This window comes from Syngnathoides biaculeatus, chromosome 8 (assembly GCF_019802595.1).
Source record: "Syngnathoides biaculeatus isolate LvHL_M chromosome 8, ASM1980259v1, whole genome shotgun sequence".
Taxonomy (NCBI): Eukaryota; Metazoa; Chordata; class Actinopteri; order Syngnathiformes; family Syngnathidae; genus Syngnathoides; species Syngnathoides biaculeatus.
Genome location: NC_084647.1, coordinates 23934382 through 23946793, shown reverse-complemented (window position 1 = coordinate 23946793; position 12412 = coordinate 23934382). Strand labels below are relative to the sequence as shown.

The window sequence follows — 12412 nt, the reverse complement described above, 5'->3', positions numbered from 1 at the left end:
ATTACCAGTGTTATATCCTAGAAATGTTTTCAATGTAACTCAGGGGTGCCCAGATTCCAAAAGATCTAGTTTTCAAGCAGCCAGCCTCTTGCGATCTACTGGTGGGACGGGGCTGGAGGGGGGGTTACACACCGCAGCTGCCGTAAATGGATAGGTTTCAGATGATGTCACAACAGTCCCAGGAGTCCCTTGTCCCCCATTTTGTGTGTCTGAAGCAAGGGAAGCGTCTAAATCAACAAAGCAAGCAAGCCCCTTTCGTCCGATAATATGGGCCACACATGCTGTACTAACTGCGCTGAATCTTGGCAAACCAAGAGATAGTATTTTGATATTCCAAAGGTCGTTGTCAACCAGGGAAGTAAAACTAAGCAACTGTTGACAAAGACTGAACCTTTGGTTGTCGAGGATCAACCGAGCAGGATTTCTTCCTGAGCCAACAAAGAGACACTACAAAGTTTGCTCAGATAATTTTGTAACACGTAGCGTTTTCAATTAAATACTTGAGGCAACAAGGAATTAATAAATTATGTATTCTACACAAAGGTATGACAGAGAATTGACCCCTCCGTGGATATTGCGCAATCCACGTCACTGACCAATTAGAGGCCAGAGATCTGCAGAAACCAAAGCCCGTTTTTGCTCACGCCATTTTCTCTGACAACATTGAATGCTCCAGTATAGGTTTTGTTAGCGTTTTATCACGTATTTGGGTTATTTAACAAAAAATATGGCTAAGAGGTGTAGTCACAGACTTTGTAATAGTGACGACAGGTATCGTGAAAGGCTAGTTTGTGGAGTTCGATTCATCCCCTTTCCAAAACCGAAGACCCAGTACGAAAAATGCCTTCGATGGATCAAACTTTGTGGAAGACCGCATCATCAACTAAATCCATCTAATATCAACCGGAACAGATATGTTTGCACAAAAGTATGCCTTATATTTGATTTTCAATACACGTCTCGTATAAATGACTGAGACGTTCTCCGTTAGCATAACACTGCTACGTGTGAACGATTGACACACTTATTCTTTGTTGAGCGATATTATGCGATGATCGGACTGCACAAACGTGTCACTTTCTTGCCGGCTCGCGGCCGAAGCTTAACCAGACTGTTTGCACGAAGATATGCCCTATATTTGATTTTTAATACACGTCTCGTATAAATGAATGAGACGTTCTTCGCTAGCATAACATTGCTACGTGTGAACGATTGAATCAAATCAGAAGCATGGCGTCTCTCTCAGTTAAGAATGTATTGTATTTAGAATCTATAATATATCATTGATTTGAATGAAATCCGAAGCATGGAGTCTGTCTCAGTTAAGAATGTATTGTATTGTATTTGCCATTTTTACTGTTTGTCTTACGTCAGCGCACGTGGCGTGACGTCACTTCAGGAGGCGTGGTTAAGTGCCCTGTACGGAGGGGTCAATTCTTTAAGAGAAAAGAAATGAACTTACATTTTTAACTGCAGAGGGCGGTAACCAGTCAGACCTCTCTTCTGTAACTGTTTTGTTATCCCGTAATTTTACTGAAGCCTCGACTGCAAAAAGAAGGGCAGCCAGCCACTTCTCCAAGACCAGCCAGACAGGTACAATGACCGGACAGAACGCAGCCATCTTTTTGGGATCTGATCCAGGGACGTAGTAGTGGATCGGTAGACCTCTGAGAATGTCTTACTCGAGCCGCCATTACACAGTGATTACCGATCACATCTTATACATACATCTTGAACCCACCTACTTACAAAGTCATTGTAGGCTTGTAGAGACTTATAAGCTTTTAGTTCATCAAGGGTATATGCGCTCAAAGAATTCACGTAATAATTAACAATATCGGATATGTAATTTCAGGGTAGCCTTCCACATCGGCGGCAAAGATCCATATGAATTTCAAGTAACCGACTGTAGTGACGATGTCCTTCAATTTCTGCAACTATCTGGCTCTGCTTAAAGCGTCAAACGTGTTTTTGTCCACTACGTTTGCATTTTCTTTAAAGGACATTATAACTTTTACACTAAACGGAAAAATTAAAACTTCACGCTTCACCATTCACCCATGTTCTCTGAACTCTAAGACACATACTACGGCATCCATCGCAAGGCATGATGGGTAATCAGAAACCTATCCAGAGGAGGCCGCCTTTATGAGTGTGCGCTCGATTTATTGGCCACACCTGAATCAAGCAACGAGGTGGATGATAGTCGGTCTTTTTGGGGGGGACACGCCGTCACACAATCAACCAAAACTGACACGTGATCGACGCATTGAGCACCCCTGGTGTAACCAAATTTCCTTTGATATGGCTCATGATGTTGATGACTTTTCGACGTAAATGCAGTACATGAAGCTGCTTGGAACATGTGCTATTGGCATCACTTCCGAACATGCTCAGTACAGTTAACTTGCATTTCCTGTTTCCGGGTGAATACTGATTGTTTAGGGCAGGCTTGTTTTGTAAACGTTTATGAAATAAACACGGAAATTAATGTCAAGACTACAAAATAAGCGAGGCCTTTCAATATCTCTTTTTTTTTTCCACGCTCATGATTTTTCATGCTCGATTGTGCAGAATTGCAAGTGCGGTGGCGCACTCGTGATATGTGAGTGACTCTCAATGGGGTACAAGTTTTGTACTTTATGAGCTCTTTGTTTCATCAAGTATATGCAAATCCAGTGATGCCAACCAGCACAGTCTACACCGGGATTAATATTGAGACCAAATTTCATTTTAGGGAGGCTGAACATTGTTTTGGGAGAGGGCTAAGACAATAACACTTTGTCATAAAGACATACTCCCCCCCCTCCCAATTTTTTTGGGAGGGGGGGCATGTGAAGGTGTAGAGGGGCTTTTGCTCCATGAATTAAGGCCAAGCACCACACCTGCACCACAGTATGTAACGTTTTTCACCTTGCGATAATAAGCTCACTGTCTTCATGATACACCACATACTGAGGCCTGAAACCAAAACCTTTGTTCACATGATTACAAGATGGTGGCAAAGTTGTCAGTAATCCATAACTCATAACAGAACTCATGTGATGAATGTCTGCATAACCTCCCTTCCCAGTGCCCTGGTTCACTTTGACGTTCTCCACCATGCTTTCGAGCAGTAGTGTCCAACATACAACTCCTGCACCTCTTTTGTATGCACCTTATCATAATCCTTTTATGGTTCTTGTTGTAAAACTACACGGTCGCATCAAATTGTGACCAAGGCTTTGCCTGTAAAGCCTTCGAGTTTATGACATTATTACGTGACGCCCTCATATCTGTGGAATCTATTGCTCATGTTTGTTTTTCATAGCGGTGACTACCTTGGTCCCAGTTGTTAATATTTTATCAGCATGCATACACTTCCCTAATCTTCTTCTTCTTTTTCTTTCGGCTTGTCCCGTTAGGGGTCGCCACAGCATGTCGTCTTTTTCCATCTAAGCCTATCTCGTGCATCCTCCTCTCTAACACCCACTGTCCTCATGTCCTCCATCACAACATCCATCAACCTTTTCTTTGGTCTTCCTCTCGCTCTTTTCCCTGGCAGCTCCATCCTCAGCACCTTTCCACCAACATACTCTCTCTCTCGCCTCTGAACATGCCCAAACCACCGAAATCTGCTCTCTCTAACCTTGTCTCCAAAACATCCAACTTTGGGTGTCCCTCTAATGAGCTCATTTCTAATCCTATCCAACCTGCTCACTCCAAACGAGAACCTCAGCATCTTCATTTCTGCTACCTCCAGTTCTGCTTCGCGAATAATTAATTAAAAAAACCTACCCATAGGATTGTCACATGAAAACCTGATCATGAGTCGATGTAAAATGTTTGGAAATGGACTGACACTTGGTAAATTGTTTCCAATTTTGGGGATAATCAGATTTCTACCATTTTCAAAACAAATTTAGCAATTAAGTGAAAATTACATTTTCCAAACATACGCCGTGTTGTGTTGGAGCATGAAGACAACACAATTGTCATAAATGCTTTATTTTTGTAGTGAAAATTGGTCAGACCATAAACACTCAGAGTCATACAGGAAAACATATATCAGTTACACACATATTGTAGGGACTGCACGCAGAAAATAAAAAATGTACAGTACAAACTTTGGATATGTTGTGTTTCCTGTTCCTCTGCGGTAATGTATACACTTTTTTTTTTTTTTCGGTTAAAGTCATGTCAAACAGGTACATAATTTTGCTGGAATGGAATACGGTATCGGTCATTGGTATGATAAGGAGTACTTTATCATTGATGATACTGTATATTCCACAAAATGAGAGCAATGTGGTCAATAGTACGTTTCTTTCAGCTTGTCCATTTAGGGGTCGCCCCAGTGTGACATCTCAGATGAACATATTCCCTCTAATTTTTTACGTGTCTGAGCAAACACACTAAGGCCATGAAGCGCTCCTTTTGAACACTGTGAGTAACATCAGACGTACGCACTGTGGTCAATCAGTGTCATCCATTGAAGTTACACGACTCAAAAGGTTCAGATTATATTCCCATCATAACATCTTTAAGAACAATTTTGTGTTTTTGCAAACTAACCCTGAAAATGTCAACAAACAAAATACATTGCTAACCAAACCAAGCCAACTATGAACTATTAATTTGAAATGTGACTTCCAACTTTGTTTCTTTTTTTTGTTTTTTAACCCACAATGCTATCCCCGTCTGTTTTTCTTGGTGTAAAACTGAATTATTATTTGCAGAATATCTTTAGCAATGCATTTTGAAAGCTGAATGACGCTCCCAAACAGTTTTAGGGTTAATGTTATGTTGCTTCCTATATTTAAAATACAGAATTAGCTTTTGGGGCACTGTATCATCTGTGCTTTCATCCTCGATCAGGCTGTGTCAAGGTGGAATTTTAACATTGCACACCAATTATAATTATCTCTTTAAGAGCGGAGGGGGCGGAGTCAGGTAAACTAGGAAGTAGAGTGTGTGGCCTGTCAGCAGCTCGTTGTGAGAGGCAGTGTGCTGCCTTGATTTAAAAAATAAATACATAAATAAAATAAAACAGACATCCAGCTGTTGTGCAACAAGTGCGCAAATGCACAGTTGCGTAGCTTAGAGGTATATTGGATGTGGTTCTCTGAATAAATGTGTGGTGTCAATTGCCGGGAACAGGTAGAAGCGCCTTGTCAAAGTGCATCGCTCTTTAGTTGGCATCTGTTTCTGGGTCACAGACGGCATTGTTTCAAAGCGTTGCATGACCTGCGTGGTTGAAACATACACAAAAATTACATTAACAGAGCAACCCAAAAAAAATAAAAAATCATCAAAACTCCATATTTCACCAGAAATTGGTTGTAGACACTAGTCGATTTACTTGACAAATCCATGATGACATCAAGATCGTGATGTCAACTAGTTTCTAAGCTCGATTGCGTTTGACTTGAGGGGGAGGCTGTCACGACCCATCGGTACGGAGGGAGGACCCAAATGCAGGACTCCGGAGACACAAAGGTAGTTGGGGAAAAGTGTTTATTCGGTCCAAAGTCGGGGATCAGGCAGACAATCAGGTGCAGCAGCGGTAGTCAGGACGTCGGACGTAGAGAGCAGGTCCGCGGGCAGGCAGGGGTCGGTACACGGGAGATGGATCAGAGATAGCAGGAGTGTCAAAGGCGTCAGGTTTACGGGGTTGGTGGGATAACAGGCGGAGGTTGGTACACAAGGGTCTACGATCAGAGATACGGGAGTGCAGGAACTGGGCATAAGTTGCGACGATCTGGCCAAGCCAGACCGTCCACTGGGTTCTGTATATACACCGGGGTAATCACTGCCGATGAGGCGCCGGTGTGCTGGGTCCTGCCCAACCAGGGCTGGACCGGCATGACCATGACAGAGGCAGAGTCGCTTCAAGCAACATGAGAGTGTGCTGAATAAAATAACTCTGTCAACTTAATTGACTTAAACGATCATTTATTTCCAAATGCACATCTTTTGTTAAAGTGAGGGAGATCAGGATTTTGAACAACTTTTCACCTTGCTCTATCAAAGTCGAATGAGAGCATTGTGGGAGAGTGTGGAATGATTCCACTGCACACGTAGCTGTCCAAGACTATTTGCATCCATCTGTCACTTATTCCCATTTTCAATTAATTCCCACCAAATACAAACCATACAGTTGTGCTGGGCTCAGAACGAGACCTTTCTCAGTTTGGTCATGTTGCACAAATGTTACTTCCTTGTCTCGGAAGCAAGCAAAAAGAGAGGATTTTTTTTTCCCCTCCGGTTTTGTTTGTTTTAGAATACAAGGTGCGTCAGAAAGGCTCTAGGATAGGTGTCACTAAAAATATTACAAATCCAAACTGCAAGTTTTGTTCTTTGAAGTAATCGCCGGGAGGATAAAGTCTGGTACATACAAAACATCAGGATTGTTCAAACTCAAATGTAGCGCACCAACGCAGAAATTTTGTTATCAAACGCGATCTAACAAAACAGAAAAAGAAACACAACGACAATGTTGCACAGATTTTTTTTTTCTTTTGTGTTGCCGAAGGAACCGAAGACAGCAGTGTTGAATGTTGATGTAATCAATAAAAAGAGTTGTTTTGGAAAATACTTGCTACGTGGTGAACCCACTGATATAAAAGATGACATTGGCTAAGACTAAGAATCCTCTAAGAATAATTTTATAGGATAATCTTATCAGGCATAAGATTGTCTGGCGTTTGATTTCCTTAATCGGGAAGGAGCAAAAACAGTGCCATTGTCTCAATGTGGACCATTTTATTGATGAGTCACTTTTCCGTTCTAATAATATTTTTCTGGTTATACTGCACATATGTACATGGAGCATCTTGAATTTCTGCTGAATGCGAGAAACATTCAGATGAGTGCTGAGTAAAACTTACCATTCTGAACAGCTCCTCAATGTCTTCTTCACATGCATAAGTGTTCAGAGCATCGACAATATACTGAATAAGGAAAGCACCGTCCTGTGTGTGTCTGTATGACATAGTATCTGCAAGTGGGGACAAAAAAACAACGATATTGTTTTCATACACGGAGATTGTTTACAAACGTAACTGAATCGGGTCAGGGACATTAAATTAGTGGGTGTTTTCACGCCGATTGCTCGATTGAGTATGTTGTTGGCTTTGGAGTTAAAAATCAAGTTGATTTTCTATTAAATGTATTGGAAGTAAAAGTTCATCCGCTTTGTGATCTGCGCTTCAGGCATTATGTCATCAGGTTTTTGTTCCATATTTTATTTTGTAGTAACGAAGATGGTTAGGGGAAATGATCAGCGGTACAGAAAATGGATGGAAAGGGTGGATGGTTGGATGATAGGAAAAGTATAGCTTCTATTTCGGAAACGTAAAGGCGTAAACGTGAGTTGTCAGAAATACACGGTGTCGCAAAACTTACTATACACTTCATTTTTTTCTAGTTTGTCTCTGGTACGATTCAAACAGATATGAGGACATTAAAACCTGACAGCATTGGCTTTGCAGTTTTTGTAAGCATATCATCCCCCTTTCAGCTTGCATATTGACGCCTGAGCAGCATTCCACATTTACCACCTGGCAAGAGGTTTTTCTCTCCCTGACTGCAGTTCAGCACCAGTTTAAGAAGCTTTATATCCATCGTATTGCTCAAATGCGTACTACAATTTACGCTTCAGGTTGTGTTGCGTCGTAATATTCTGCTTCAAGGTCAGGATGGGTGAAGTTTTATCATACGCTGAAGGATTTGTTGAATGAAAGTTTTGTTGATGCTGAATTACAGTGTAGCTCTCTGGATAGAAGTTCCCCGGCTTTGTGTAAATAGTTAGTCTAGGAGTATTGTGTTTTCATCAACGGCACTAGCAGCAGACATTTGAATATGTTGTTTGTCAAGAATTTATCCTGTTTCAAAAAACTTGCCATTGATAATGTAAACTGTACCAGCTTGTCTGGGGGCAATTTTGCATGGAGTGACAAAGCATTTGTATGCCGTGTCTGTGATTTTGTAGTCTCTTAAATTGTGTCAGTCACATGTACGCGTTAAGTAGTGTTAGAAGGGGGATGCACTGACCAGGGGTGCAAGAGAAAAGAGCGAGGAAATCCTTCTCTTTGTGCACAAATTGATAGCCATCATCCTCAGTATCGCTCTTGTCATCGGACGCACCTGACTGGTTGGTATAATCACATGCAATCCCCTTTCTGCGATACCTGATGAGCACTGAGCCTTTCTCCACTGAAACAGACAACAACAGTCACAACACCACTACAACAATACAAAACCTGAGAAATGTGCCCTCAATCTGAGCGCTACCGTGATTAGTCACCTCCTCTGCAGGCCTGGATGATGATGATCTTGGGTTTATCCAGGAGGGCACTGCAGTTCTCTGAGCCCAGGTGTTTAAAAACATTGTCAATGGCGAACGCATCTTCTTCTTCCTCTTTTTGCTCCTTGTTCCAGTTGACGCCAAGGACTGATCCCAGTTTCCCGTGAGACATGATCACCACAAACACACTGTCTGTGTTGTTCAGTTTTGGATGTTTGGAGAAGTCGATGACGGCCTTCTCGATTTCCTACCGCAATCAACGTATGTCAGTCAGTAGCTCAGAAAATACAATTGTAAATCATCAAAAATGTGTTTGTTACCTCTCCAGTGCAGTTCGTTTTTTTGACCACCTCGTATCCTAAAGCATATAACAGCCTCTCCATGTTCCGCTCATCCGCCTCAGCTCCATGTCTGTCATATCGCTTGTCCTTAAACTTTATATTGGTGATTAGTAGAGCCACACGACTCTGTGTGGACTCTTTAGTCACGGGGTAGATCTAAAAATATGCAAATTTGAACAAGAAAAGCCTACACGTAAGTATTAAAATGCACATTTATAAGGATTACTACAATGAAAACCCATTGTTTTGCATTTGGCAAGATGTTAAACATATATCCACATATCCTCCTTAAGCATTTGCGAAATATTTTCTAGACAAAAACCTTTGGGTCATTTTTCTTGGAATTCCAGAATTTCTGTTTGCAGGGGATAAGCGTGGTGGACCACTGGCATTCCAAATGGCAAGCGGCTGGACAGAGTGAGACATTCCAACTGGGGTCAAAGGGGTTTCATTTCACATCGAGCAATTTTGCTGGTCCGCTCACCTTGGGGTTGCTCATTGGGGAGGCCCAAGTCATTGAAGAGCATTTGGTCAATCTGTTTAAGGTGAGCGATCATCTTCCAGCCTGCAACATCACCTTTTTTCCGCACCATGTCTATGAGGGTACGAGCCCTGTTTCTGTTGGTGTTTTGCCCCTCAATTACTGACTCCTGCTCTGTACTGTTCAACACGCAGTCATCAAGAAGCTTGTCCAGAAGTTGTTCCACCACTGGCGAGGAAACCTTGGCTATAAAATCCGTTCTCACGGCCTTAAGTTCATCTGTAAGAAGAAGCACAGCACCATGGCGAGCAATGTCACTTTCGGAGGTTCCCGTTAAAGGTTTCTTAGATACAATGGGTATGAAAAGTCTTTATACCCCTTATAGAATGCAATGATTTTGAGATGAAAAAAACAACAATTTTTGCTAGATTGAAAATTATCTGAAGTATCCTTATTTGGGGTTAATATGGGGTGCTTTACGTGTGGAAATTGTGTGCTGACTCACATTGGCAAGTAGAGTGAATTTCAGAAAATACTATCATGCTACAAAACAAAAACATCTTTTCAAAGTATAAAAATTAATCAAGGACTAATTGAATACCAGTCGCAAAACGGGGAAAAGACCTCCTAGTGTCTACTGACATTGATTAGTGGGCACAAATATGGAGAAAAACATTCTGTGGCTGTTCTCCCCGACTCCTCTTGCATATGGGTGTGTCCGTGGTGATCCCGGGGCTGGTCGCCATCCCTGGGTGCCGTTAAGGTTAGCGTTAGGATTAAAGTTAGGGTTACAGTTAGTTACTACAATTATACTACGTATACCTACATACTTAGTACAGTATAGGTATAGTGAATTACTAGAACATCAGTATTGTTCTGCTGTGGTTCTCATCCTTAGTCCCCTTGCCAATTTATCCCTCTGTCTGTCCTCTAAAACCCTTTTCTGTCTGGCCACAGAGGCAAAACTCTTCCAGGACAAAGGCATACATATCCACCATTCGGCAAGGCCATCCAGCTGAACAGGACAGATACGCAGATTAAAAAAAAAATAATAATAATAAAGTGAATGTGATTGGGATTGATCCATTCTGAACACAGCCACATTATACGTTATGAGGGTGTGTAAACTTGTCCAACACCATTATTTCAGTTGATTCTTTTTCTCCCTTCTGTCCTCTCAATCACACTCTTCTTGGTCTGACCGTCTTCGCCCACCCAAGCCTTGAAGTCCCCCAGCACATCGAGGGACTTCCCAGCAGCAGAACTCTCTGACAGTCGTACAAACATTTGTGTAACTCCGGTCTGTATGCCAAAGCCATAGAGTGAACGGCGCGTCAGACGAGTGAACCCATCCAACGTGGCCAGGATGTAGTCACGTGGTCGAAAACAGTCGATGGATAGGTTTCCGATTACCCATCATGCCTTGCGACAGATGCTTTACTGTGTGTCTTAGAGTTCAGAGAACATAGGTGAATGGTGAAGCGTGAAGTTTTTTCTATTGTTAATTTTTCTGTTTGGTGTAAAAGACAACGACCTTTGGAATATCAAAACACTACCTCTTTGTCACCACGGTTAGTACAGCCCCAAGCTACGCATAGGTTGCCCATATTATCAGAAGAAAGGCGCTTGCTTGCTTTGTTGACATACAGTAGATGCTTCCCTTGCTTCAGACACACAAAATGGCGGGCAAGGGACTCCTGGGACTGTGGTGACGTCATTTGAACCCTATCCATTACTCCATTGCGGATGGTTTTCCCCGCCTTCCCCCACTCCCTAGCCCCGCCCCACAAGTTCGATCGGCAGCTGGGTGTGGGAGGGGGGTAGAAGTTTATATCTAAGAAAGTGTGGCGCGCCTGAAAAAGTTTGAAAACCTCTGCCCTGTTGTTGATCATTTTGATGTGTATTTGTTTTATCCAACTTGTGGCGTTTTGTCATTGCAAATCGCTGACGATGATCGTGCTTCAGCTAGTTTCCCTTCTTTCTTTCGGTTCTGTTACACGCAATGTGTGAAAGAGAGAGGAACATTGAACACACGTTTAATATCGCAAACACGTCCGATTCCATGTCCAAACCATCTCGATTATCGTCGCAAACACAGCATTTCTTTAGTTCTCCAACCCGCCCCACCTCCACTCAACACAACCACTTAATGTCGTTAAATGGCACTTCCTTTTGTACCTTTAAATGAAATTGATTTGTCGCTTAAATGAACCATTATCATACATTCTCAGTGTTGATGATCACAGGTTATCTTAATACGGGAAACACTGCGGAGGAAATGAAAGTAAAAAAAAAAGAAAGGAAAAAAAACCGAAAAAAGTGAAAGAAATGGAAAACTCACCAGCCATTTTGTTGTGCCTATTGGCGAAGAAGTGATTGAAATAAAGTTAAGGTGACTGTTAAGGAGAGTTTATCTCTGTGCAGCAGCAAACGTCTTTCCAAGAGTTTCTGACAGGACGTGGGCAGTCTTGTGGGCGGAGTGGTGTCAACACGCACACACGCACGCACGCACTCACGCACACACACACACGCACGCACACAAGATACTCCTAAGGATCATTATTCAAGTCTTATCAAGGAAAAGAATACCTCATTTTCGTGATAGGTGGTGCACAATGAAATCGTCTTCGTGTAAAATGAGTGCTTTAGTTCAAAAAGTCCATGTCCTTTTACCAAGCCGGTTAAACTCACAAGCGCCGTCGGAGTGCCTGTCTGAGCGAACATCGGAGGAAAGTTAGTCCCAGGGCACATATCGACACCATCACTGAGAGGGAAAAACTGCAAAGGATGTAACAATTGTGCCTCGTGACTAACAAAGTTCAATTACCTCAGCTCTAACTAGAAATATGTCAACATTTTGTCATTTGATCCAATATGTCATCGTTGATAACTCCAAATTAAGTAAAACAAGTAATTTTTTTTAATCTCTTTTCACACACTTTGTTTACTTCACGTTTTGTTGTCCCGCTACACCTCAGGCATTGGCACAGATTTTTTTTTTTGTGGCAAGTGCTGAAGCCAAAAAAGGGCACCCATCACAAAAAGTATTCAGACATACAGTTAAGACAAAAGCTTCTGTATGTATTATGTATGTTTTTCTTGTAACACCATAAACAGTCAATAATACAGCTATTAACAAAGGGGCTGAAGGGAGGCTGCATTGGCTATCAAATATCAAGACACCACTGTTCAGTTTTGGTAAGGAGACGGAGTGGATTGAAGGGCAAGGCTGGTGTTACTCTGCATTGATGTTGACTGCAAGTATTGAAACACCTCCACTCTTGCTAAGTCTTCTCCCTGCAG

General features: G+C 42.1%; 1 protein-coding gene across 2 annotated transcripts; it reads right to left on the bottom strand.

Moving 5' to 3' along the window:
* Positions 1-3978: 3978 nt before the first annotated feature.
* LOC133505182 (caspase a-like) lies at positions 3979-11599 on the bottom strand. 2 transcript variants are annotated; one of them, XM_061828193.1, is made up of 8 exons: positions 11451-11599; positions 9113-9388; positions 8951-9036; positions 8608-8784; positions 8288-8534; positions 8035-8196; positions 6870-6979; positions 3979-5226 (listed from the first exon to the last, which is right to left on the bottom strand). In XM_061828193.1, exons 1-8 carry the CDS (start codon positions 11455-11457, stop codon positions 5080-5082), a joined length of 1212 nt encoding a protein of 403 aa, XP_061684177.1. In that variant the 5' UTR covers positions 11458-11599; the 3' UTR covers positions 3979-5079. The 2 variants fall into 2 exon arrangements, with proteins under 2 accessions (XP_061684177.1, XP_061684178.1); XM_061828194.1 differs by lacking the exon at positions 11451-11599 and adding an exon at positions 10666-10806.
* Between the last annotated feature and the right edge of the window lie 813 nt (positions 11600-12412).

What these genes read in the sequence shown, in the direction of transcription:
- LOC133505182 (XM_061828193.1), bottom strand. An exon ending in CCAAGAAAAATGACCCAAAG is followed by an intron (nt 8,785 to 8,950) that starts GTTTTTGTCTAG and finishes GCATATTTTTAG; the next exon opens with ATCTACCCCGTGACTAAAGA. An exon ending in CATCCAGGCCTGCAGAGGAG is followed by an intron (nt 8,197 to 8,287) that starts GTGACTAATCAC and finishes TGTCTGTTTCAG; the next exon opens with TGGAGAAAGGCTCAGTGCTC.